General features: G+C 45.9%; 1 protein-coding gene across 1 annotated transcript; it reads right to left on the bottom strand.

Annotated features, from left to right (window-relative positions):
- Positions 1-18,416: 18,416 nt before the first annotated feature.
- LOC125973496 (janus kinase and microtubule-interacting protein 3-like) lies at positions 18,417-20,282 on the bottom strand. Its single transcript, XM_068652251.1, has 7 exons — positions 20,167-20,282; positions 20,032-20,085; positions 19,846-19,911; positions 19,716-19,784; positions 19,561-19,638; positions 19,271-19,504; positions 18,417-19,191 (listed from the first exon to the last, which is right to left on the bottom strand). The coding sequence occupies exons 2-7, from the start codon at positions 20,062-20,064 to the stop codon at positions 19,075-19,077; spliced, it is 597 nt and encodes a 198-aa protein (XP_068508352.1). The 5' UTR covers positions 20,065-20,085; positions 20,167-20,282; the 3' UTR covers positions 18,417-19,074.
- Positions 20,283-25,616: the final 5,334 nt, after the last annotated feature.

Here is a 25,616-nt window from a genome sequence, read left to right as displayed (position 1 = left end):
GTGTCCTATTTAACTTTTGACGCGGCCCGACAAAAGGGGAACTGGGCCGCGCCCGACGGACAATCGAAATATTTTTATCCTCCACCAACTTCACTGATTTATTTTAATCATCGTCGGTATGTTATTTAAAGGAAGTAAATTCTCAACCGAATTCACTTTCAACGAACTCAACTCTTCCGTTAAATATTTACGAAAGTTATTTAATTCTCTAACTTGCTCAGAGTTACTTTTTACACGGCCCGTCAAAAAAGGGGAACTGAGCCGCGCCCGACGGACAATTGAAATATTTTTATTCTCCTCCAACTCCACTGATTTATTTCAGCCGTCGTCGTTAATTTATTTAGAAGAAGTAAATTTCCAACAATTCACTTCTAACGAAATCCACTCCTCCTTTAAATATTTACGAAAGTTATTTAATTCTCTAACTGGCTCAGAGTTACTTTTTACACGGCCCGTCAAAAAAGGGGAACTGAGCCGCGCCCGACGGACAATTGAAATATTTTTATTCTCCTCCAACTCCACTGATTTATTTCAGCCGTCGTCGTTAATTTATTTAGAAGAAGTAAATTTCCAACAATTCACTTCTAACGAAATCCACTCCTCCTTTAAATATTTACGAAAGTTATTTAATTCTCTAACTGGCTCAGAGTTACTTTTTACACGGCCCGTCAAAAAAGGGGAACTGAGCCGCGCCCGACGGACAATTGAAATATTTTTATTCTCCTCCAACTCCACTGATTTATTTCAGCCGTCGTCGTTAATTTATTTAGAAGAAGTAAATTTCCAACAATTCACTTCTAACGAAATCCACTCCTCCTTTAAATATTTACGAAAGTTATTTAATTCTCTAACTGGCTCAGAGTTACTTTTTACACGGCCCGTCAAAAAAGGGGAACTGAGCCGCGCCCGACGGACAATTGAAATATTTTTATTCTCCTCCAACTCCACTGATTTATTTCAGCCGTCGTCGTTAATTTATTTAGAAGAAGTAAATTTCCAACAATTCACTTCTAACGAAATCCACTCCTCCTTTAAATATTTACGAAAGTTATTTAATTCTCTAACTGGCTCAGAGTTACTTTTTACACGGCCCGTCAAAAAAGGGGAACTGAGCCGCGCCCGACGGACAATTGAAATATTTTTATTCTCCTCCAACTCCACTGATTTATTTCAGCCGTCGTCGTTAATTTATTTAGAAGAAGTAAATTTCCAACAATTCACTTCTAACGAAATCCACTCCTCCTTTAAATATTTACGAAAGTTATTTAATTATCTAACTGGCTCAGAGTTACTTTTTACACGGCCCGTCGAAAAGGGGAAGCGGGCCTGAGCCTTTCAAATAGTCAAACAACTTTTCGTTCTACACAAAATAATAATCCGATCTAAACACTTCCGTTGATTTATTTTATTTAAATCGGCCCCAAACCATCGGTTGCATATTCAGTACAAATCCGCGTACAACGAAGTAAGTAATATACAAAACACATTTATTGAAGAAACATGGAATAGAATTACAAATCTCAATTACCCCAGAAACTGAACAATTTCACTCACTGATACCCGTGTTAATAAAATCATTCAATCCCAGAACAATTCGATTGCAAAACACAGTTCATAAAAAAGGGAAGCGGTGATTACCAGCTGCGTGCTATTTTTGGTGAAAGCAAAGTCGAGTGATCAGTTCGATCTTGCTTCTAAATCCAAATTAAAGAAACAGGCTGGCCACGAGGAATCCGGCGGCCCGATGACTATTCCCCCCTCACGCTAAAATACATAAAAAATATAAATCCCTCTCACCTATTTCTCCTATAAAGTTGTCCAGTCCAATTTTTGGGAGTAAATCCAAGTTAATTTCAGTCCAGCGATCCTGCGTCTCACACAAAGATCTTCGGGACTTTGGAAAAAATCTTGAAACTCCTCCGGGCCTCTTCACGTATAAGCGCTCTTTTGGGGAAAAAAGCCCTGAAGCTACTCCAGCAGGACCTTTTATAGACCTCTCCGTCTCCCCCCCTCCCCTTTCTTTTCTCCTGTACTTTCCCTATAGGGTAAGACTGCCCAGTTCTCTCACGCGTATAGAAGGGACTGTCCAGCATTCCCACGCCTATGGAGGGACTGGCCTTTAGCAGCTGTTTCCGCCCTGACCACGCAGTACTTTCCACCAAATGCACAGCTAGTGGCAAAACCTTTCACTTCCCCTTTTCACCTTTGACCTACTTTCTGTTACATGAATTGATCGAATTGACAAATAATATTGCTTTAAAGCGGTTACAGAGTACATTTTTAGCCAAGCAAAAAAATCAAAAAATTAAAATCACATAATAAACATTTCATTTGTGCTTCTCCAAACAATTTATGTCACGCCACTATTTTCAGTGACGGGTCCCTTGATCGAATTGACAAATAATATTGCTTAAAGCGGTTACAGAGTACATTTTTAGCCAAGCAAAAAAATCAAAAAATAAAAAACACATAATAAACATTTCATTTGTGCTTCTCCAAACAATTTATGTCACGCCACTATTTTCAGTGACGGGTCCCTTGATCGAATTGACAAATAATATTGCTTTAAGCGGTTACAGAGTACATTTTCAGCCAAGCAAAAAAATCAAAAAATAAAAAACACATAATAAAAATTTCATTTGTGCCTCCATGCGTGACTTACACTCTGACACCGTGTTCCTCTTTTCTATTTTAACTGGTCTAGCTTATCCTGGCCTCTCTTTTGGTCTCATGTTTTGGTCTGGCGCCATCTTTTGGACAAATTTGGAAATATCAGCTCTGTCAATTTATCCCTGTGAACAATCCATATTCTACCATTTGGACCATCTCTATCCCCATGTTACATGACAGTTTTCATTCTGAATCTGAACTTATGTAAATTTTATGAATTGATTAAGTGTTAGGATTTAATGTTAGAGTAGAGTCCAAATAAGGATGAAGATTAGAATTTGGTGTCCGAGTTGGGCACTTTATCTATGTTGTCAGGAAAACCAGCCAACCAGAGTTAAACTCTTTGATTAAATGGAAAGTGTCAGGTTTTTCTCCAACCTCCTTTCAGCCGTCTCCCAATCACATAAACATCCCCCACAAGAACTTAAACCAAGGAACAATTATGATATTTTCCCTAATTTCCATATATCGTTTCGGGAGGGCATTCCCTCCAAATTTTCCCCAACCGTGTAAACTCCACCACTAGAACTTCTATTTTAACCCCGATATTCCAGTGTTCTCCGTTTCCGTTGTTGCCAAATTGAGTCCTAGTGGATATTGAGTTTTCAACCTCCTGACCCATCTCATTTCCGCGTTTTCCCTATCCCTTTGTGTCCAGCCCGCACAGCTCTCCAAAATCCGTATTCTCAAGTTACGTAACCCGTGCAGGCGGAAATGGCGTACTACATGCGTGTTACGCTTCTGGTTATGTGTGATGCTGTAGCGGTGCGCATGCAGTCTGCTTCTGACATCATTTCGAGTCCGTCCCACATACATAACTCCACACAATCGACAGCTCATACAGTAGACCGCATTCCGCGTAGACAAGGCCTTACCCGTCTGTGTGAAGAAATGTTCTTTCTTCTGAGAGTCTGTTATCACTCCTATTGATCTCCTGGCTGCACGAGAGGACCCACTTTTCATTTTAGTGCTAACCAACAAATCTTTTAAATTTGGATTCCTTTTGAAGGCTGAAACCACCTTATGTTTCGCCTTCAGGTCAGTCAGCGCCGACGCTTCCAAATTCTGTTTAATTTTTCTGTGAACATTGACTGTGTAAGAGTTGTAAATCGAAATTAGAGGAAGTATCATTTTTTTAACCCGCTGAGTGTCCCCTCTTCTTCCTTTTTTCCATGTTTGTAGCTTAATCGTGCGAAGAAATGACCGAGAATAACCTCGTTGCTGTAATGACCTGAACAAGACTTTGGTCGCTTCTTCCCTATCTTCTGTGCGAGTGCAAATTCTCCCGAATCTCAAGAGTTGTGAATAAACCAAACCCCCAAACGTGTGTCTAGGGTGAAAACTCTTTTTGTGTAGTAGCGCATGAGTATCTGTGGATTTAAAAAATACTCTGACATCAAGTCCCCCTGTTGTATGAAATTCCGGTCCCTTATATGTAGTTGTGTCAAGAAAATTAATTTCCCTCTCGCTAATCTGTGCCGTCAGTTTAATTGAAGGGTGGTGGCCATTTAAGGTTTTAAGAAACACGTCAAATTCTTCCCTAGAATCTCCCCAAATTCCCCAAATATCATCTAAGAACCTCAGGTAAGCTATAGGTTTCTTAGAGCACTGTGTCAAGGCGTTCTCCTCCCATTCAGCCATATAGATATTGGCATAGGCTGGAGAGAAACGTTTCCCCATTGCTGTCCCCTTGACCTGTAAAAAATACCCATTGTCAAATTGAAAATCATTCTTAGTCAGATTGAGTTCCAGCAATGCCAAAATGTGTTCATCCGGGCGGCCCAAAATCGGATTACGTGCCAAAACATTGCGTACCGCCTCTAAACCCCTAGCAGTTTCAATATTAGTATACAAGTTTTCAACATCCATGGAAAACAACCAACAGGTCTGTGGCACGGTCAAGGTCCGTACTTTTGAAACAAAATCATTAGTATCTTTGATGTAACTCGGATGTAGAATTGACAAGGGATTCAAGTAATAATCTACTAGCTCAGCCGAGCCGTAGGATTCGCTACTACAATCTGACTCGATGGAACGTCCTGGCGGCATTTCGTAGGGCCAGGGCCACGATGCCGGGTCTTTATGAATCTTAGGGAGTAGATAAAAGTATCTCGGACGTGACGGGGATGCTCCTGTTAAATACAAGAATTGTTTTTTTAGTAATGTGGTGCTCTTTTCTCATTTGATCTAATATTGTGTGGACTAACTTTTCTGTATCCGGATAAATCGTTTTTTGGATCGAATGGTAATACTCCGTATTGCGAAGTTGTCGATGAGCCTCTCTCACGTAATTTTTTCGGTCCATAATGACCACCGCTGACCCTTTATCTGCTGGCTTAATAATCAATTCCTCTGCCGAACTTAAGTCGTCCAGGGCTCTTCTTTCGCCCTCTGTCAAATTTGGCATCTCTCTTGGGACTTCCACTTGTTTTAGGACTGCTCTGTCTTTGTGTATTAATACTTTTATCTCCCTGGGTACTTCATCATCCTTGGGCTCCCACATTGAAGCCGACTGGAATTTGGGTGGTGCTGCCGTCGTCGAAGTTCCAAAATAAGAGTCTAGTTTTAACCTTCTATGGTACTGTCGCACATGGGCCTTGGTGATCCTTCTCTGATCCTTCATCATGGTTGCGGTGGGGACGAATGTAAGCCCCTTCTCCAGAAGCTCCCTATGATCTTTCGTCAAACTAAAGGAGGTCGACAGGTTGACCACTGGATCAGCCAGGGTTATCTCCTTGAGTTAGGGGAGGCTCCTTGGCATAAAAAAGGTTTTTCACAAGTTATCTATCTATCTCTTCAGCCGTGTCCGTTGTCCAATGGATGTTGTCCGGTCCTGTGGTAAACAGTCTTGATGATAAGCGTTGAATCGAATGACCCGTTTCCTCTATTATTTCATTCAGTTCCCTAAGGTTGGCTTGGATCTCCAAAGGAAGTGATTGGGAATAATTAATTTTAGGAATGAATATTTTAGCATAAGGAAAAGTGGCCTTAGCTGCTCCCAGCAATCTGGCTATCTCCTTGGATATGAATATTGGGATGACCCTACCTCTATTGTTAAGGCCCAAGGATAAAATGACCCCTAGCACGTTGGGAGAGGTTGCAGTTCTGTTTCTGAGTAGGTGAATCCCATGGCGGATTTTAGCTCCCGGGTAACAGTCCACTTGTACTTCGCGGTCTTCGATTTTCTGCAATTTGGCCAAGTTTGAATCACCTACAATCAACCATCTTCTCTGGGGAAACAAAAACCAATTTGCCCTCTTATTCCCTTCATGTTCGTGTGTGGTGTACATCGATTGTGGTTCGGTTTGTGTGTCACGTGACTGGAAGAATATTGTTTCCAGTAATTTCGGTCGTGGTGTCTCTCTTCTCCTAATTGGTGTTTCTGACGAGTTAGGGCCAGGAGGTTCCTGGTATTTCCTCCTTATTCCTTCAATGCGCTTCATTAGAGTCTCTGTCGTCGGTTCTTCGGAAGCTGTCGAGTCTTCCTCTTGAGTCGGTGAAGGTAAGTCTTCCATCTGCTGGTCAAGGTAAGTCGTTTGAGGCGCTCCCCAATCCTCTATGTGTTGGGCATCCCTCTGTTCCCCTGAGTGGTGGGTGAGCTTCTTACTCCTCTTTCTCTTTTTCTTAGTCTCCTTAATCTTCTTAACTTCACCTTGTTGAGTGTCTTTTTTTAGGTTGGGGTTAGGGTCAGGGTCAGGGTTAGGTTTTGAGTACAGAGACCCACTCCAAAAGGAGCGAGGAGGTGCACGGACCTCCCGGTCCCAGGATCCCCTATCCTCCCTGTCCAAAAAATTGGGCGGTTGACGTGGTCCCCTCCGACCACGACTAACCACCGTCCACTCTGTCATTGTTGTTTTTTTTTAACTTATTTAATTTTGAAAATTTAATGTATTTTTAACTTTATTTATTTACCAAAGCATTTAATGTACTAATTTGCCAATGAAATCCAATTCAATCCCTTTATTTATTCACGTATTTATTGAGACCCCCAAATCAATAAAGTCCCCAATAACCCAAACCCAGTGTATTGTGCCAAAAACAACAAAAAAACTTCTTTTTAAATGAACTGAAACAAATACGACGTTTCGACCTTAATCGGTCTTCATCGGGTACTATAAAAAAAAAAAAAATGAAAAAAATGAAGAAAACCCCCAAAAAATATATTAGTGAAAGAGTTGGCTAGTTTTTAAGAGAGCAGAGAGTTGTCGACTGTTCGAGAGACAAAAGCACAATGAACCTGTTTTTTTCTCGCCTCCTTTTATACTCTTTCATTTTTTCTTTTTTCCGGGTCCCTTTTCCTTTTTCCTTTTTTCCTTTTGATTCAGATTTTATTTTGTTGACTTGTATATCACTTTTCGCACCATAAACCACTAAATCCACTGGTCTAATTATTTTCATTCGTTCTGTTGCTTATTTTACATCAAATGTATAATTTGTGTTAATATTGTTTTATTTATTTATCTCTTTCGACTCAATCATCAATTAATATTTAATGTTACCTCTGTGTTTTTAATACTTCTGAAATTTCGTAAATGATTTTAAATTAATTAGTATTTATACATTTTAAATTTTGACGTTCTAAACTTTTATGTATTTTTAAGCTTTCTTAGTGTTTTTGAAAATTTGTAATTGTCATTTTTTTTATTTTTACATGTTATAGCGGCAGAATTATAATTTAGGCGATTGTTGATGTTAGGATTGTGTGATGTGGGTGGGGTTAGGGGTTAGGGTTAGGGGTTAGGTTTAGGGTTAGGGTTAGGATTAGGTTTGGGGTTAGGGTTAGGGTTAGGGTAGGGTTAGGGTTAGGATTAAGTTTGGGGTTAGGTTAGGATTATGGGTAAGGAGTAGCGATTGGGGTTAGGTTAGGATTATGGGTAAGGAGTAGGGATTGGGGTTAGGGATGGGATTGTAGTAAGGATCCAAATCAAGTGGTGTATGGTGAATCTTCAATGCTTAATGTTTAGTCCAATTGGCTCCCTAGTTCCCAATGTAAATATCCAATATCGTTCCCTCCCTTTTCTTTCTATGTCTGTCCAATTAATGTTCCTTTGTAATCCCGCCATTCTCATTGAGGCCATACCATGATCAACAACATGTTTAACTAAGGGTGTGTCCATTTCTTTCTTGTTCTTCACATTATACCGATGCTGATACATGCGTGTGGACAAATTGTTTCGTGATTCGCCAACATATTGGATCCCACATTTGTTACAAAAAATAACATAAACACAATTTCTAGATTTTGGGTTGATTCCCTGGTCAATTCCAAATACTGTTCCCATTTCTATATTTTTAATGAAATTTAGTCTCTTGAATTGAGTGTCCAACAATAAGGGTTTGTCCCACTTCAATGTTGGCAATTTTGCCCGGATCAAAATATCTGCCAGACTCTTGTTCCGCTTGTAGGCAGAAATGACCTTAGTGCCAGAAAATAGCCCCAGAGCACCCTGTCCGTCGTGGCTGCGCCAGCCATGCTGATCAGGCCAAGTTGGGCTTAAGAAACATGTATTTGCTTTGTATTTGTTGTTTGTTTTTGTGTTTGCACTTTGCCTATCCAGTCGCCTTTGTTATATATGTAATAAATGAGTCTCGACTTGGCATGATAGATTGACAGCGGCATTTGCGGTCAAATTAGTCGTACCTCGCACTTAATTCATCGACTCCCCTATCTGGGTGGAGCGAGAGCATCTTGCTCTGTGCGGCATCCATGCGCTCTCCTATCTGGGTAGAGCGTGAGTAAATTATAATTTTGCACCTAATTGTTTTCCTATCGGCGCTAGTTTGCGCTCCCTTTTATTTCCTCCGTGTGGCCATCGACAACGTTTCGGCATCTTTTGTGCCTTCCTCAGGTCTGGCACACGGGAATTGCAGCTAAATTTAGTTTCGTTGCATGTGGAGCTGTTTCCTCCTTCATGGCCGCATCGAGACTGAATTTCCTGCTCCGAGCAGTCCTTATATGTGTTTCATGTCAGCAATTTGCGTTTCGTTCCGGATAATTTTCCATCTACTCATTTTAGCTTATTAACTTGTTGTTTTTGCTCTTTTCTTGCAGGTACCGATTGGGTGTGAATATGTGAACTCGGCATAGTTAAGTATAACTGTGTGTTTTTCTGTTTCAGGTTATCCAGGTAAGTATTGTTTTTTTTGATAGTGTAAATTTTTACTTTCAACCACTTTTTAGTTTATATTCAATTTCGTGTTTGTGTTCAAATTTTTGACTTCTTAATTTCCATTTTTTGACTTGCAGGTTGAAATTTTTTTCATAATGGGAGTCAGGGAGGGATTTGGATTAGGGTTAGGGTTGGGGTTAGGGTTTGGGGTTAGGTTAGGGTTAGGGTAGGATCGGTTTAGGGGACAGCGCACAGACGCAGCAGGAGCTCAATGGAAACTGGAAACGTGGGGGGGCAGTGGAGGTGGCACAGGCGAGTTAGGATTAAGAAGGGAGTTCCTCCCCCGAAGGAGAGGAGCAAAGGCACGGTCCTACCATCCACGCCCACGTCCCACATCCAGCCCCAGAGCAACCTGTCCGTCGTGGCTGCGCCAGCCATGCTGGTCAGGCCATGTTGGGCTTAATAAACATGTATTTGCTTTGTATTTGTTGTTTGTTTTTGTGTTTGCACTTTGCCTATCCGGTCGCCTTTGTTATATATGTAATAAATGAGTCTCGACTTGGCATGATAGATTGACAGCTGCATTTGCGGTCAAATTAGTCGTACCTCGCACTTAATTCATCGACTCCCCTATCTGGGTGGAGCGAGAGCATCTTGCTCTATGCGGCATCCATCCGCTCTCCTATCTGGGTAGAGCGTGGGTAAATTATAATTTTGCGTCTAATTGTTTTCCTATCGGCGCTAGTTTGCGCTCCCTTTTATTTCCTCCGTGTGGCCATCGACAACGTTTCGGCATCTTTTGTGCCTTCCTCAGGTCTGGCACACGGGAATGGAAGCTAAATTTAGTTTTGTTGCATGTGGAGCTGTTTCCTCCTTCATGGCCGCATCGAGACTGAATTTCCTGCTCCGAGCGGTCCTTATATGTGTTTCATGTCAGCAATTTGCGTTTCGTTCCGGATAATTTTCCATCTACTCATTTTAGCTTATTAACTTGTTGTTTTTGCTCTTTTCTTGCAGGTACCGATTGGGTGTGAATATGTGAACTCGGCATAGGTAAGTATAACTGTGTGTTTTTCTGTTTCAGGTTATCCAGGTAAGTATTGTTTTTTTGATAGTGTAAACTTTTACTTTCAACCACTTTTTAGTTTATGTCAGGTGCAGAGCAGGGAGAGGATTCGAATGCAGAGACTTCAATGTCCAAAAAGGCTTTTATTGTCTCCACTGATAGTCGAACAAAAAACGCCTCAATAGGAGGGAAAAAAGGGAAAACTAAGGCGCCTCGAACCGAGGGAGAAAAAGGGGAAATCAAAGCACCTCGAACCGAGGGAAATACAAAAACAAGATAGCGATGTAACCAAGTTAACATCGGGGATCAAAGTCGCTCAAACAAGGCTTGTACGTGGAACTCGAGGGTTTCGTGATCGCTAGTGTTCTTACAAGGCAAGACGCACTGGCACTGGATACTGGGAAAGACGCGGGTTATATGGACACAGGAGGGGAACACAGGTGAAGACAGTTGGTCATTGACGCAGGTGCACACACTTGGAATCAGGGGTTCACGTGACCGGACGCACAGGGGAAGGACACACCGACTGGAACGAGAGGAAAATCACACAATAAAACAGGAAGTGATCCGGACGACACATGACAGCATGACATAACCCCCCCCTCTAGGGCCGGATCCCAGACGGACCCGGAGCATCGGGGTGAGCCGCGTAAAAGTCATCTAGTAGCCCGGGATCCAGGATATAGCTACGCGGCACCCATTGCCGCTCCTCTGGCCCGTAACCCTCCCAGTCCACCAGGAACTGCCAGCCCCGGCCCTTCCGGCGCACGTCCAGCAACTTCTTAACTGTGTAGGTAGGCCCACCCCCCACCGTCCGCGTAGGCGGGGGTGCCGCGGGAGCCGGCACCATCCCACTCTCCCTAACCGGCTTGACCTTCCCGACGTGGAAGGTGGGATGCACCGCAAGGGACCGAGGCAGACGGAGTCGCACAGCCGCTGGACCGACGACCTTGGAGATCGGAAACGGCCCTACAAAACGGGGGGCCAGCTTCCTGGAGCCCACCTGGAGGGGAAGGTCCCGGGCGGACAGCCAGACCCGCTGGCCGGGCCGGTAGACAGGTGCCGGACGACGTCTCCGGTCAGCCATCCTCTTCACCCTGTCGCCCTGGCGGACCAGTATGGCCCTTGCCGCTGCCCAGATGCGCCGACAGCGTCTCACCACGGCGCACGCCGAGGTAACTGACACCTCCGGCTCGCTGTCGGGGAAGAGCAGGGGCTGGTATCCAAAGACGCACATGAAGGGGGACATCCCGGTCGCCGTGATGGGAAGGGAGTTATGGGCGTACTCTACCCAGGTCAAGTTTTGACTCCACGACGAGGGGTTCTGGGTTACCAAACAGCGGAGGCCCATTTCCAGCTGTTGGTTAATGCGTTCTGCTTGGCCGTTCGCTTCCGGGTGGTAGCCCGAAGTGAGGCTCACGGTGGCCCCTATAAGCTTGCAGAAAGCCCTCCAAAAGCGGAACACGAACTGGGGGCCCCTATCTGACACGACGTCCGAGGAAATCCATGAATCCTGCAGACGTGGTCCATGAGAACTACTGCCGTACGTTTGGCCGAAGGTAATTTGGGCAGGGCAATGAAGTGGGCCATCTTGGAGAACCTATCCACGACGGTGAGTATCGTCGTCTTACCGCTAGACACCGGCAGTCCCGTGACAAAATCCACAGAGATGTCGGCCCATGGTCGAGAGGGAATGGAGAGAGGCTGCAGCAACCCCACCCGGAGTGTTCTTACTCCGCGCACAGATGGAACAGGCTGCAACATACTCCCGGACGTCCGCCCCCATGGAGGGCCACCAGAATCTTTGTTGGATGACGTGCAGGGTTCTTCGCACGCCCGGGTGACACGTGAGCCGGGAGGTGTGCGCCCAGTGGATCACTTGGGATCGTAGTTGGGGCGGAACAAACAGTCTATTCTCGGGACTTCCCCTAGGGGGTGGATCATCGTGGTTTGCCCGCTTCACCAAGTCCTCTATGGGCCAGGTTACGGCTCCCACCACGCAGTGAGGGGGGAGAATGGGCTCTGGCTCTGTGGACACCGGGTCTGGGCTGTAGATGCGTGACAGCGCATCAGGTTTGGTGTTCTTGGCCCCCGGTCTGTAAGACAACGTGAAATGGAAACGGTTAAAGAAGAGGGACCAACAAGCCTGGCGGGAGTTCAATCGCTTGGCCTCCTTGATATATTGCAGGTTCTTGTGATCGGTCCAAACCAGAAAGGGGTGTTGGGCTCCCTCCAGCCAGTGTCTCCATTCTTCAAGAGCCTTTTTGAATTTGCTAACAATTCCCGATCTCCGACGTCATAGTTCTGCTCCGCGGGGGTCAGCCGTCGGGACAAAAAGGCGCATGGATGGAGCTTGTTGTCGACCTGGGATCTCTGAGACAGGATGGCGCCGATTCCCTGACTGGAGGCATCAACCTCCACCACGAACTGACGAGATGGGTCGGGCAAGGTAAGGATTGGAGCGGTGGTGAACCGCCTCTTCAGCTCCTGGAAGGCGGCTTCAGCCTCCGCCGTCCAGCGAAACGGAACTGTCGGGGAGGTGAGAGCGTGCAGGGGAGCCTCGGTGGCGCTGAAGCCTCGTATGAATCGTCTATAAAAGTTAGCAAATCCCAGAAATTGCTGCACTCTTTTGCGGCTATCCGGTACCGGCCATTGGGTCACCGCGCTTACTTTGGCTGGGTCCATCTGGACCTTCCCTGGGGCTATGATGAAGCCAAGGAACGATATCGTTTCTGCATGGAACTCGCTCTTTTCGGCCTTTACATAAAGTCGATGGTCCAGGAGCCGTTGCAGGACCGACTTAACATGACTCTCATGGGTCCTCAAATCTGGTGAATAAATTAAGATGTCATCCAAGTAAACGAAAACAAAGTGGTCTAAGAAATCACTCAGAACGTCATTGATCATGGCCTGGAAGACCGCGGGGGCATTGGTGAGGCCGAACGGCATTACCCGGTATTCAAAGTGTCCCCGGGGGGTGTTGAAGCCCGTCTTCCACTCATCACCTTCCCGAATGCGCACGAGGTGATACGCGTTACGCAAATCTAACTTGGTGAATACCCGAGCCTGCTGCAACTGATCAAACACGGCCGACATGAGTGGGAGGGGGTACCGATTCTTTATAGTGATCTGGTTGAGGGGACTGTAATCTATGCAGGGGCGCAGGGTTCCGTCTTTCTTCCCCACAAAGAAAAACCCGGCCCCTGCAGGCGATGATGACGGCATGATCAGACCCGCTTTAAGTGACGCGTCAATATAGTCATTTAAGGCCTTCTTTTCGGGGCCCGAAAGGGAATAAAGTCTCCCCTTGGGGATCGAAGCACCGAGCAATAGGTCTATGGCGCAGTCGTAGGGACGGTGGGGTGGTAAGGAGCTCGCCTTGGCTTTGCTAAATACCTCCGCAAGTTGATGGTAGCATTTGGGTACTTGGTTTAGATCCGGAGCTCTGAACTCTGGTTCAGGAGACGCAAAGTCCGAGGGAGAAGTGCATGGGGACTCGATCGAAGGGTTCGGTTTGACACACGATACTTGGCACTGGGATGCCCACCCCTTTATCTCCCCTGACTCCCAGTTTATTGCAGGGTTGTGGTGTTTTAGCCACGGATAACCGAGGATAAGTTTTTAATCAACGCAATAATTTACAACCGTTGACCAGTCGAAATAATCGTCGAAATTTGGCATCTGTGGCTGGAAGCAGACGCCGAGTTCGACGTTCCTCCCAAACGCCACACTCCCTCGCTTTTCAGGGCTACACAAAAAAACATATTTTTCAAAACAACGAGTTGTAATTACCTTGTACGCTCTAGACGGTCAAGTTGCAAGCTGAAAACAAAAATATTTGTCTTGTTAGTTGTCGTGTTACTAACCGCTGTGTCTTGTTTGCAAGCATTGCCGCTTTCCTACTTCCTGTTGCAAGTCACGCCCACGGATTATAATTTTGCCGTGAGTTCCGCCTATTGACATCATGTCCGCGTCACATGACTGCGACATAATATTATCTAAAACTGTTTGTGCGGTATTGTGTTGTTTTGTGCGGTATTGTGTTATTCTGTGCGGCGTCGTGTTGTTCTGTGCGGCGTCGTGTTGTTCAGTGCGGCGTCATGTTGTTCAGTATGGCATGGTGTAGTTCAGTGCAGCATGGTGTTGTTCAGTGCGGCATGGTGTTGTTCAGTGCGGCATGGTGTTGTTAAGTGCGGCATGGTGTTGTTCAGTGCGGCATGGTGTAGTTCAGTGCGGCATGGTGTTGTTCAGTGCGGCATGGTGCTCTTCAGTGCGGCATGGTGTTGTTCAGTGCGGCATGGTGTTGTTAAGTGCGGCATGGTGTAGTTCAGTGCGGCATGGTGTTGTTCAGTGCGGCATGGTGTTGTTCAGTGCGGCATGGTGTTGTTCAGTGCGGGATGGTGTTGTTCAGTGCGGCATGGTGTTGTTCAGTGCGGCATGGTGTTGTTCAGTGCGGCATGGTGTTGTTTAGTGCGGCATGGTGGTGTTCAGTGCGGCATGGTGTTGTTCAGTGCGGCATGGTGTTGTTCAGTGCGGCATGGTGTTGTTCAGTGCGGCATGGTGTTGTTCAGTGCGGGATGGTGTTGTTCAGTGCGGCATGGTGTTGTTCAGTGCAGGATGGTGTTGTTCAGTGCGGGATAGTGTTGTTCAGTGCAGGATGGTGTTGTTCAGTGCGGCATGGTGTTGTTCGGTGCGGCATGGTGTTGTTCGGTGCGGGATGGTGTTGTTCGGTGCGGGATGGTGTTGTTCGGTGCGGGATGGTGTTCAGTGCGGCATGGTGTTGTTCAGTGCGGCATGGTGTTGTTCAGTGCGGCATGGCGTTGTTCAGTGCGGCATGGTGTTGTTCAGTGCGGCATGGTGTTGTTCAGTGCGGCATGGTGTTGTTCAGTGCGGCATGGTGTTGTTCAGTGCGGCATGGTGTTGTTCAGTGCGGCATGGTGTTGTTCAGTGCGGCATGGTGTTGTTCGGTGCGGCATGGTGTTGTTCGGTGCGGCATGGTGTTGTTCAGTGCGGCATGGTGTTGTTCAGTGCGGTATCGTGTTGTTCAGTGCGGTATCGTGTTGTTCAGTGCGGTATCGTGTTGTTCAGTGCGGTATCGTTGTGTTGTTCGTATTGTGTTGTGTTGTTCGTAATGTGTTGTGTTGTTCGTATTGTGTTGTGTTGTTCGTATTGTGTTGTTGGTATTGTGTTGTGTTGTTCGTATTTTTTTGTGTTGTTCATATTGTGTTGAGTTGTTCATATTGTGTTGAGTCGTTCGTATTGTGTTGTGTTGTTCGTATTGTGTTGCCTCTAACACTTAGCTTCTAACACTTAGCCTCTAGCACCTAGAAGGTAAATAAATAGGAAGGAAGGACTCACCGGTGATGTCGTCGCCCACGTCCAAGCGTTGTACTTTGTATTTTCATCCTTCTGACAGTGGAAAACATATAGCCAACAAACACCGTGGAACCTAAACGAATGAAAGAAAACTATCATTTGGCCACAACCAACATTCACAGATACAACACAATGTGACGTGCGGGGTTGAGGTTAAAGGTTGAGTGAAGGGCCCTCGTTTTAAACTACTTTTTTGAAAAGGAGTGGGAACAAAACGTATTTAATTTATTTATTGGGAAGTAGTAAGACTTATTAAATTTATTTAATCTACTTTTCTTCCCAGGCAAAATTTGACGTGCCGCAATTCCAAATTTCCAAAGTGAATGAAGGAATGAAATCCTTTAAATTATGATTTTGTATAAATACTAGGCATAAACACAAAATCTACGGCACAAAATGGGCAGACTTTACTTGTTTGAAAAGGACTGGTTACAAGACAGACTTTTTTAATTTATTTAATGGGAAGAAGACTTATTTAGTTTAATTGATCTATTTTTGTTCCCTGGCAAAATTCGATTTGCTGCAATTCCAAATTTCCAAAGTGAATGAAGGAACGAAGTCGTTTAAATTATGATTTTGTATAAATACTAGGCATAGACACAAAATCTACGGCACAAAACGGGCAGACTTTACTTGTTTGAAGAGGACTGGTTACAAGACAGACTTTTCTGATTTATTTAATGGGAAGAAGACTTATTTAGTTTATTTAATCTTTTTGTTGCCTGGCAAAATTGGATTTGCTGAAATTGTATTTTGCCAAATCTTGACTTGAGACCTGATAGGAAGTATTAAACGCTCAGTTAAATCGATACAAGTTGGTAATAAGAGCGAGTAATGTTGGTTGAAGCGACGAATGAAGGTTAAAAGCAATTTAAATTATGACTTTGTATAAATACTAGATATTAACAGAACATCTACTGCGCAAAATGGGCAGAGTTTACTTGTTTGAGAAGGAGTGGCTTATTTAAGACTAAGATTTATTTAATCTGTTTGTTCCCTGGCAAAATTGGATGTGATGCAATTCCAAATTTCACCACATGATGGTGCCAAATTTTGACTTCATAGGACATATTCAACACTTAGTTCAAGGTAATCAGATTTGTTTATAATTCTAATGGCCTTTTCAAAACTATTCTGGATTACTACTTTGGATCTATTCTACATTACTTGTACATTACTCTGTAACAGATTAGGCAGTATAATCACATATGTTAACTTGAGAGTGCCCACACTCAATCTACTTATCGTGATGTGTTAAATCAATTACTGTTAGACATTATTTGTCTGATAATCTACCAAATCTTTGAATTGAAGAATTTGTGATTTAATTAATAGCTTGTTGTTATGTTCAGGGTAATCAGACTTGTATATAATTCTAATGGCCTTCTTTTGAAAACTATTCTGAATTACAACTTTGGATCTTATATTACTTTGCAACAATATACTCGGTGACAGATTAGGCAGTATAATCACATATGTTAACTTCAGTGCCCACACTGTATTTATTTATGGTTATTTGTTAAATCAAGTACTGTTAGACATGAAATAGGAAGTGTTTAACATAAATGTTATGGCTACTCACCATTGTAGCTCGCTCCTGGTCAATGATACGAGCCTCTTCTTGCAGTGGAAAACTTGCAGCCAACAAACACCGTGGAACTTAAAGGAATGAAATTAAACATTAACATTTCGCCTGGACCAATATTCACACGTACAACGCAACGCGGCTACACTTCTGCTAGCGCCTCAGCTACACGTTGCTATTACAAACGTAAATCTCTTTAAACACAATGAGTGTTACTTACCGTGTGCGCTGTAGACGGTCCAGTTGCAAGCAGAAAATAAAGATATTTCTGTTGATATTCGTCGTTGCTCAGTGGCTCACGGCCATCGCGCCAACAGATTTGAATTTTGGTGGAAGTTCAGCCAATTACGTCATATCCGCGGCACATGACTGCGACGTAATACCCGCTTATCTGAAACGGCAGTTAAAAGTAGAGTTACATCAAGTTTTCTTTTTTAATCAACGCAATCATTTACAACCGTTGACCAGAAAGAATCGTCGAAATTCGACGTTCCCCCCAAACGCCACACTCACTCGCTTTTCAGGGCAACAAAAGTACTTCTTTTTAAAAACGATTAGTTGTACTTACCGTGTACGCTCTGGACGGTCCAGTTGCAAGCAGAAAATAAAAATATTTCTCTTGTTAGTCGTATGTTACCATCCGCTGTGTCTTTGTCAACATCGCCATTTTCCTACTTCCTGTTGCGAGCCACGCCCACGGATTTAAATTTTGGCGGAAGTTCCGCCCATTGGCGTAGTTTTCGCGTATAGCAAATCCGATTGGTTGGGAAGGGGGCGCGGTTATGCAGCCGAGGGGTCCTGTGATCGGTGGGATGTAAAGTAGGCGTCGACGTCACGTCCGCGTCACGTGACCACGACGTGGCAGACGTCATATAGCAACCGCTGTTTTGTTTAGTAGACTTACAGTTGTTATGCATTGACATAATGGCGCACACTCCAAATAGATTTAAATAAATTAAATAATTCTTCTGCCCACTCCCTTTTAAACAAGTTAACTCTCCCCGCGGATTTGAATTCCGGCGGAAGTTCTGCCCATCACGTGACGTCTGTCACGTGACCACACGCGGCAGATGTCATATAGCAACCGCTGTTTTGTTTAGTAGATTTACAGTTGTTATGCGTTGACATAATGGCGCACTGGTTAGCATGTCCACCTCTTAAGCATGATGTTGCGGGTTCGACGCCTGATCAATGTTAGCATGGAGTGAGCTGAAGTGCATGGCGCTGAAGATTTGAATCTTTGAAATGCGCTGAGGTCTGACGTATCAGGCAGAATGGTTTGCCATCACGTTCAACAAAAAATAGAAACTTTCCCACTCTGATAAAAACGTCCTGTGTTCATCTACATATTTTCGTTTTGCTGTGCATCTTTTCCCTGCCATTTCGAGAGCCCAATTGACACTAATAGTTTACTGGAATGTGTTTGCCCATCCTACTTTGTGGAATTTCACCACATGCGCTTTTGACGAAAATACTAAATTGAACTCAAGTGAAGCCAACACGCACAACCCCCCTCCCCCCACACACACACACACCTACACACACACACACAAATGTTGATATGAACATAAAAGAGCCGCATGCGGTTCGGGAGTTGCGGCTTGGCCAAACCTGTACTATACAACTTTATTTGTGTAAAATTTTCACAACAGCTGTCACACAAACAAAGCGGGAAAAACCGAAGACGTGCGTGTTCCGCCCACGCTGGATTTATTTGCACCTTTGAAAAGACACCGTATTGCCGCAGATGTGGCAAAGAGTACTTTTGGGCATCTGAGACGGAAGGATGTCCAAAGCATCACGTCACCTGCTCTGGTAGGAATGGTGGTGGGACGTTGAGGTCAACCGCTTTGGGGTTGGCTGAATCTTTGGTCGCAGGATGCCACACACTTGAAGACAGAAGCAGAAAAGCAGAGCTAAATGCAAAATGTACTCACCGGTGACTCCAATTTTTTCCCCCCCTGAAGAAATGGATGGACGGGTGGCCCCGGCTGGCCGGTGGGACTCTTGTTATTCTGACCCTTTTTAGTGCGCGTTTGGGGCAACAACCGTTTTTTGTGGCGCTCTCTTCTGGTTCAAGAGTGCCCTGCATGTGAATTTGCCTTTCCTGCCTTCTGATTGGATGAGCGCCGGTGTGACGCGGTGCCTCTGTCACCGTGGCGGGGGGTATACGTCGGCATCGGAGCGTCTGCCAACGTCTGAGACCGGCTGGCAGTGTATCGGAGGTGTCGAGTGCGGTGCCGCTGGAGCTCACTCACCAGCTGGTGTTAGGGCCACAGAATGAAGGCCAAGGAGAAGACTAGAAAGAGAAACAGAAACTTCTCCTCCAATTGTTTGATTTGTCTCTTCTGAGCTTCGATGAATTCTTTCAGCTCTTTGTTCCTCTAGGACGGACAAATGGAAAGTAGCCTTCAAAAGCCAGTAAGCGTGCAAGTAAGTGCCGGGCTGGCTTTGGGCCCTTACCTGTTGCGCGCTGTGCAGCAGATCCATTCTCTCTTGGAGGATGCAAGCGTCGCGCTCCCTCAACTCCCACATCAGGGCTCGCTTCCATTGGTCCACGGCGCTCCTAAGCTCTTGTCTCTGATCCGCCGTCAGCACGTCATACACGCCAGCGTGGCTGGCTTTTTCGCCGTCCGTGGCGGGGCAGTCCCGCTGCGGTAGCGCCTCGTACAACATGGCCTCCAGCTCCATGATCCTCTGGGCCGCAATCCTCGTCCATCAGTGGTCCGGCGGGAGATTTGAGGGCGGCTTACCTTATGAGCCTGGTCCATGGAACGCTTCCTGAAGTCCAACTCTTCATCCAGGTAGCCCTTCTGGTTGCAGAACATATCCTAGCACAGCTCAAGGTCAGAATTGTTGGGGCACATTGCCCCGAGTTCCCCTTGGCTGATGTCGCGTGTCTGTCTACCTTCTCACTTTCAATGTCCAACATCTTCTGTTGAAGTGCTGACTTGGTCACTTTGATGTATTCTAACCACTGAGGAAAGGCTGCTGTCACATAAGCAGAATGCGAGAGCGTGCGTGGACGTGCGCGTTACCTTCTCGGCTAGGGTGGGAAGGGTCCTGGCGTGAATCACGACCACCTGCTCCTCGTTGGTGAGATTCTGCAAGAGCCCAAAGGCACAGCGTCAACAAGGTTCTTTCAGCGCAAAGCCTTCCAAAAGTCACATTTGAGCCGCCGAGTCTCGTGGAGTGCGAACATAAGGAGTTCGACATACACTTACGGCGTTATCGCCCAGGATGTCCAGCTTCTTCATCAGATCACTGATGACGATGTCCTGGGGAAAGGCGCAAGGAGCAATGTAAGGTGTTCTGGGACCTCAGGTTAAGGTTAGGGTTGCGAGGGACGCCTTACGTACGCTCACGCCGTCGGCCTCGCAGTAGATCTGCAAAGGGCTGAGGCCGTCTGGGAAACGGACTTGCAGAAACTTCAAGACGGGGGAGCGCCACTCCCTCTCCTGAAAGGCAGAGGCATGCATCCATCCGTCCGTCCGTCCGTCCGTCCGTCCGTCCGTCCGTCCGTCACATCTCTGGCCTCAACACGCTTGTGCGAGTCTTCCCACCTCCAGCTCCAGGATGCGGAACTCAAGCAGTTCGTTTTGGTCTCGGATATCCTGGATGTGCTCTTTCAGACGCGCTTCTTCCGCCTCCATCCGCCTGACCTGAAAAGACAGTCAGACCTCATCTGCGGGGCTTCCGGACGGGTGTGACGCCAAGCGACTCCGCCCAGCGCCTTTCTTTCCGTCACCTTTTCGGCCAACTGCTGATTGCTCTGACGCAGCAGCTGCTTCTCCTCCACCCACTTGACATTCTAGAAGAGACAAACGCGTGGACAGCTTTGAAATGTTGTGTCATTTTCATCCACAAATTCTTTGGTTGACTGGAAAATGACATTTGCTTTTCTCCGCATTTTCCCAGCCACGTTCAGGGGGGGGGGGGGGGGGGTTGGTCCAGTAATGCCAGACGAATGAGTGACTGAAGAATGTAGCTATTTTGTCTGAGAAAAAGGTGTGCTCATTGATAAGCTTACCTGTCCTTGTTGCTTCAGCGCTGACTCCAGATCTGCTACTCTGCTTTGATAGTGACCCATTTCTACTGTCATGTAACATGGGGGGAAGAGATGGTGCAAATGGTAAAATATGGATTATTCACAGGAATAAATTGGCAGAGCTGAAATTCCAAATTTGTCCAAAAGATGGCGCCAGACCAAAACATGAGACCAAAAAAGGGGCCAAAATAAGCTAAGCAAGTTAAAATAGAAATAAAACAGGAACACGGTGTCGGATTGTGAGTCACGCATGGACGCACAAATGTGATTTTTACTTTTTGATTTCTTTGCTTGGCTAAAAATGTATTCTGTAACAGCTTAAAGCAATATTGTTAGTCAATTCGATCAAGGGACCCGTCACTATGAGAATAGTGTCGTGACATAAATTGTTTGGAGAAGCACAAATGTGATTTTTACTTCTTGATTTCTTTGCTTGGCTAAAAATTGATTCCCTCTTTCATGAACTGTGTTTTGCAATCGAATTGTTCTGGGATTGAATGATTTTATTAACACGGGTATCAGTGGGTGAAATTGTTCGGTTTCTGGAGTGATTAAGATTTGTAATTCTATTTCATGTTTCTTCAATAAATGTGTTGTGTATATTCATCTACTTTGTTGTGCGCTGATTTGTACTGAATGTACAATCGATGGTTCGGGGTTGATTTGACAATTTGATTAATGTGCGGGGGGTTATTATGGTATAACATAGGACCGTAATAAATAAAAGTAACATCAGACAATTTTAGAGAATTGAATAACTTTCGTAGTTATTTGAGACACGAGTGAATTTCAATCCGTTTGAAAGTTTGCTTCGTCTGAATAAATTAACGGAAGTGTTTGAATCGGATTATCGGTTTGGTGTAGAACTGAAAGTAATTTAATTATTTGAAGGGCGCAGGCCCGTTTCCCCTTTTGACGGGCCGCGTAAAAAGTAACTCCGAACATGTTAGAGAATTAAATAACTTTCGTAGATATTTAAGGGAAGAGTGAATTTCGTCAAAAGTGAATTCGTTTGAAAATTTACTTCCTCTAAATAAAATAACGACGATGGTTAAAATAGATCATTTGAGTTGGTGAAGGATAAAAGTATTTCGATTGTCCGTCGGGCGCGGCCCAGTTCTTAATTTTGTCGGGCCGCGTCAAAAGTTAAACAGGACACGATCGAAAAATAGACTTGCCTTCCAAATTAATTACAAATCTAAATAGAGTAAGACATTTTTATTCGTTTTAAGAAAGTTGTTATTCTTTTTAAAGCAATCAAGTGGGGTGAAGCACTCCGACAGTTAAGTGCTAGATCTACATATAAGAAGTTAGAATTAATAACGTAAAGTGCATTAATTTTCTCCTTAAATGCTATTATTGTCACACTTTTATTAATTCGATTCTCTTTCGAATTAACAAGTTGGTCGGCTCGCTGCTTGAGCGACCAAGTAGAACGGACCCATATAGACATTTACTTCGGCAAAACTAGTGCTAGGGTGCGCTATACAAACGAATCCCTGAGGTCTTAACAAAGACATCTAAAAATATCCGTAACATAATAAGAACTTCAAACATTAGCGGGGAGCCATCAATACGATGCGGTCACTTCGAAGTCTTGCCTCGAATTGAGTTACTCGGCTCGAGCTTAGGGTGACTTGAGAGGGATTGGCGTCGTACAGAAATTAGATTGATTCCGGTGGAGTTAATTTAACTCGGGTGGTTAGATTACGGACGAATCTCCGAACCCGGCTAAGACAAACCCGTTACCGGGAAGCCGGGGGCACCTTATTGAAAGAGGTGCGTTTGACACTACCATCAGCTTTTCTCTGGTCTGAAAGGAGGAGGAGGGAGGCTCCTCCTCCTCCTTTCAGACCAGAGAACACCCGAGGCTGGGTGAGAACGGGGAGGCTGCGACCCGGCCGGGGGTTGCGGGAAGGGGCGCCACCTTGATCTCCTTCTCGGCGTCGTAGTCCCCTCCGCTGGTCTGGGCTAGCAGAGCGTAGGCTCGTTGCAGCGCTTGATATTCTTGCGTCAGCTGGCGGTAGCGAAGCTCCGCCTCCTCATGCACACACCAATGCAACACAGCACTAGTACCAGAATCAGTCAGACCGGCGACAAAGCACCCGCGACGCAAAGACGAGTCCGATTCCAGGCTGAAGAGGAATGTTTGGCGCCAATACGCTGGCAGAAATGGCGGGCTACCTCTTCGGGTTCCGTGTCGGGGGTTCTGTCGGTGTGAAAAGACAAGGACGATCCGTCCGAGTCCACCAACACGTCTTCGTCGTAGCCGTAAAATGTTTCGATGACCTGCGGGCGCGGAAGCAAACATCTCTCTGAACAAACTGAAGCGACACCTCACGATGAATCGACGAGAGGAACGGTAGCGAGAAAAAGGCCATTTCATCTTGCGCAACACCAAGCAGCCGCAAACAAACAGACTCACCTTGCAGGACCTCACGCTTTGTTCCTCCTCAGAGATTCTCGACGTCGGTATCGTAGCAGCAAATCTCTCTCCTGTCGACACAAATAATCCGCCTTTGAGATTCTTTGGATGCAAAGGGAACGAACGGCTCCGGCGCAGAAACAAACGCGACTCACGATGACATTTCTGACATGAGGTCCTGTCTCCAGAGCCTGAAAAACCCGTCACCGGCGATGATTGGAGGGACGCTCGTCTTTTCCAAAAGTGACAACTACAGGGTGTGTCAGGGTTTTCCAGATTATCTTTATCGTATGATTATGTTGCTTTGACTTTGACTGCAACCTGTAATAAATAATATTATTTATCCCTTATTTATCCCTATCGCTTATCCCTTCCTACACAAAGTCGTAAAACATCCCTTGCTATGTTTTGACTAGAGGTCAAGGGCTTTCTCTATTCAATCCACTCTTACACCCACCCTGTTTCTCTTAATAAAAATGCTCGTGCAGGAGCCGAGAGTCAGACTTCATTCGTACAACGGATGGACTCTCCACCTGCAGGTGTCCAAAAGAACTTACTTGTCTCCCGTGTGGTTCTTGCAAAATAAGTTGGAGCGAGCGCAACTCTAACAGGGTGCATTTTGCCACTAGCTGCCTACGGACAATGACGTCGCGCTCGCGGCTCATGGTTGACGGGCTGAGCAGCCGGGCGAGTCCGTCGTTTTCAGCGCACAGCGAGTGGCAAAGGCGCTGACAAAACGGGAGCTTTGAGCTGCTGAAAACGGCAAAACAAGTCTAAAGCGTGTTCAAACGCGTGCGCACAATGCTCCTGCTTGAAAGGTCGGAATTTAAGGGGCCAATTTTTTGGATGGCGGCCGCCGGCCAAGCTTTGGACGGAAAAGGTTTCCTGGCGACAGCGAGCGAGCGCGGCGCTGCCGTACGTGCACCGAGTCGCCTGCCTGAAGACCTTGGACAGGTCGTCGATGATGTGCCGCTGCTCCACAACTTGAAGGAACTCCATTTCACCGTCCTGCTGGCCGCAACCGCGCTCCAGGTCATTGAGCGAACTAGGCCTTCTCTGTGGAACACAAATTCAGTGGACTCTGTTGGCACGCCGCCGTTGTCCGCGTCGACTTACCAAGCTTGCCATCTCCTCGTTCTCCTGGGTGACAAAGTGCACTTTGTTTTCAAGGCGACACAGCACCAGCGAGAGTTCTTCATTCTTCCTGCTCAGGCGTTTGTTTTTGTACAGGAGTGGCAGAAACTGGCTTTCTGTTTCTCTCAGTCGCTTAAGCTGCAAGCATGAAGTGCGGGATGCGAAAGACGCACAACACGCGGGCCAGAACGTATCCATTCCTTTTGCATCGGTTTGAACGGAATCGTGGCTTTGGCTCCCAATAAAAGACATCTACCAGGCAACCGACTCGCCGCGCCGCTCAACTAATAAGCAAGCGCAATGGGTGCCTCGCTGGATGGCGCGCAACAAACGTAGCGCAAACCTTCAAGCGTGCCGTCAATAAATTACCAGTTCATTGCGCTCTTCAGAAAGCAGGGCGTTTCGATCCTCCAGTTTCCTGATGACTGCGCTGAGCTGAGCGATTTTCAGATGAAACCTTCGCGTGTCCCGATCCTCCTGAGACTGAAAACGCCCCGCAACACACACACACAACCACTCGTTCAAAGTTCAAAACTGTTTTTGTGCTACCTTCCTCCAGCAACGAACTAAGTCATGCGTACTGCAAGTGTGTGATGAGGTGGCTTACGCTATGAAGAGGATTGCTAGTAGCGCCGTTGACCCCACTTCCAGGGTAGTTTAGGCCCGCCCTTTGGGAATCCCTCAGGGCAGCGATCTGCTGCTCGGCAGCCTGAGTCTGCAGCTGAAGGCGGTGGACGTGGCCGGCCCCAGGGATTTATCCAAAACACTAACCTGTCTGTCTTTCAGCTTGATCTCATCCATCTGGATGTACAAACGGGGAGCGCTCAGGCAGGCGGGCAAACTCATTTGCCAGAATTGTGACAAAAACAAAGAGAGCAACCGGCCAATTTTTATCTTGAATCGACTAGAACACCATTGCTGTGACAAAAGCGAAGCGAGCAACCGGACGTTTTCTTCTTGTGAAATAGAATAGAATAGAATGCCTTAGGTGTCATTGCACTGCAGGTATACAACGAAATTGGGAACATAGCCACGCACCGCGCATCTGATCAGTCCTACCAGTCGGCGGATCTCCCTCTCGCAGTCTCTCTTGGTTCGGCTCAGCTCCTCCCGATGCTGGTGATGAGCCGATCGGAGCTCGGCCGCTCGGGACTGCCAGGCCTGCTGGGCCGCTGCCAGGGCTTCTTCCGCGCTCCTGGTGG

This window comes from Syngnathus scovelli, chromosome 10 (assembly GCF_024217435.2).
Source record: "Syngnathus scovelli strain Florida chromosome 10, RoL_Ssco_1.2, whole genome shotgun sequence".
Classification (NCBI taxonomy): domain Eukaryota; kingdom Metazoa; phylum Chordata; class Actinopteri; order Syngnathiformes; family Syngnathidae; genus Syngnathus; species Syngnathus scovelli.
The sequence above is the reverse complement of the archived record's forward strand: the minus strand, read 5'-3'. Positions and strand labels throughout refer to the sequence as shown.

Coding starts and splice junctions, on each gene's coding strand:
- LOC125973496 (XM_068652251.1), bottom strand. CDS start 20,064: ATGAAGAAGCTGGACATCCTGGGCGATAACGCC. Junction 19,912..20,031: donor ACATCCTGGGCGATAACGCC/GTAAGTGTATGT, acceptor GGGCTCTTGCAG/AATCTCACCAACGAGGAGCA. Junction 19,192..19,270: donor TGCTGCACAGCGCGCAACAG/GTAAGGGCCCAA, acceptor TGTCCGTCCTAG/AGGAACAAAGAGCTGAAAGA.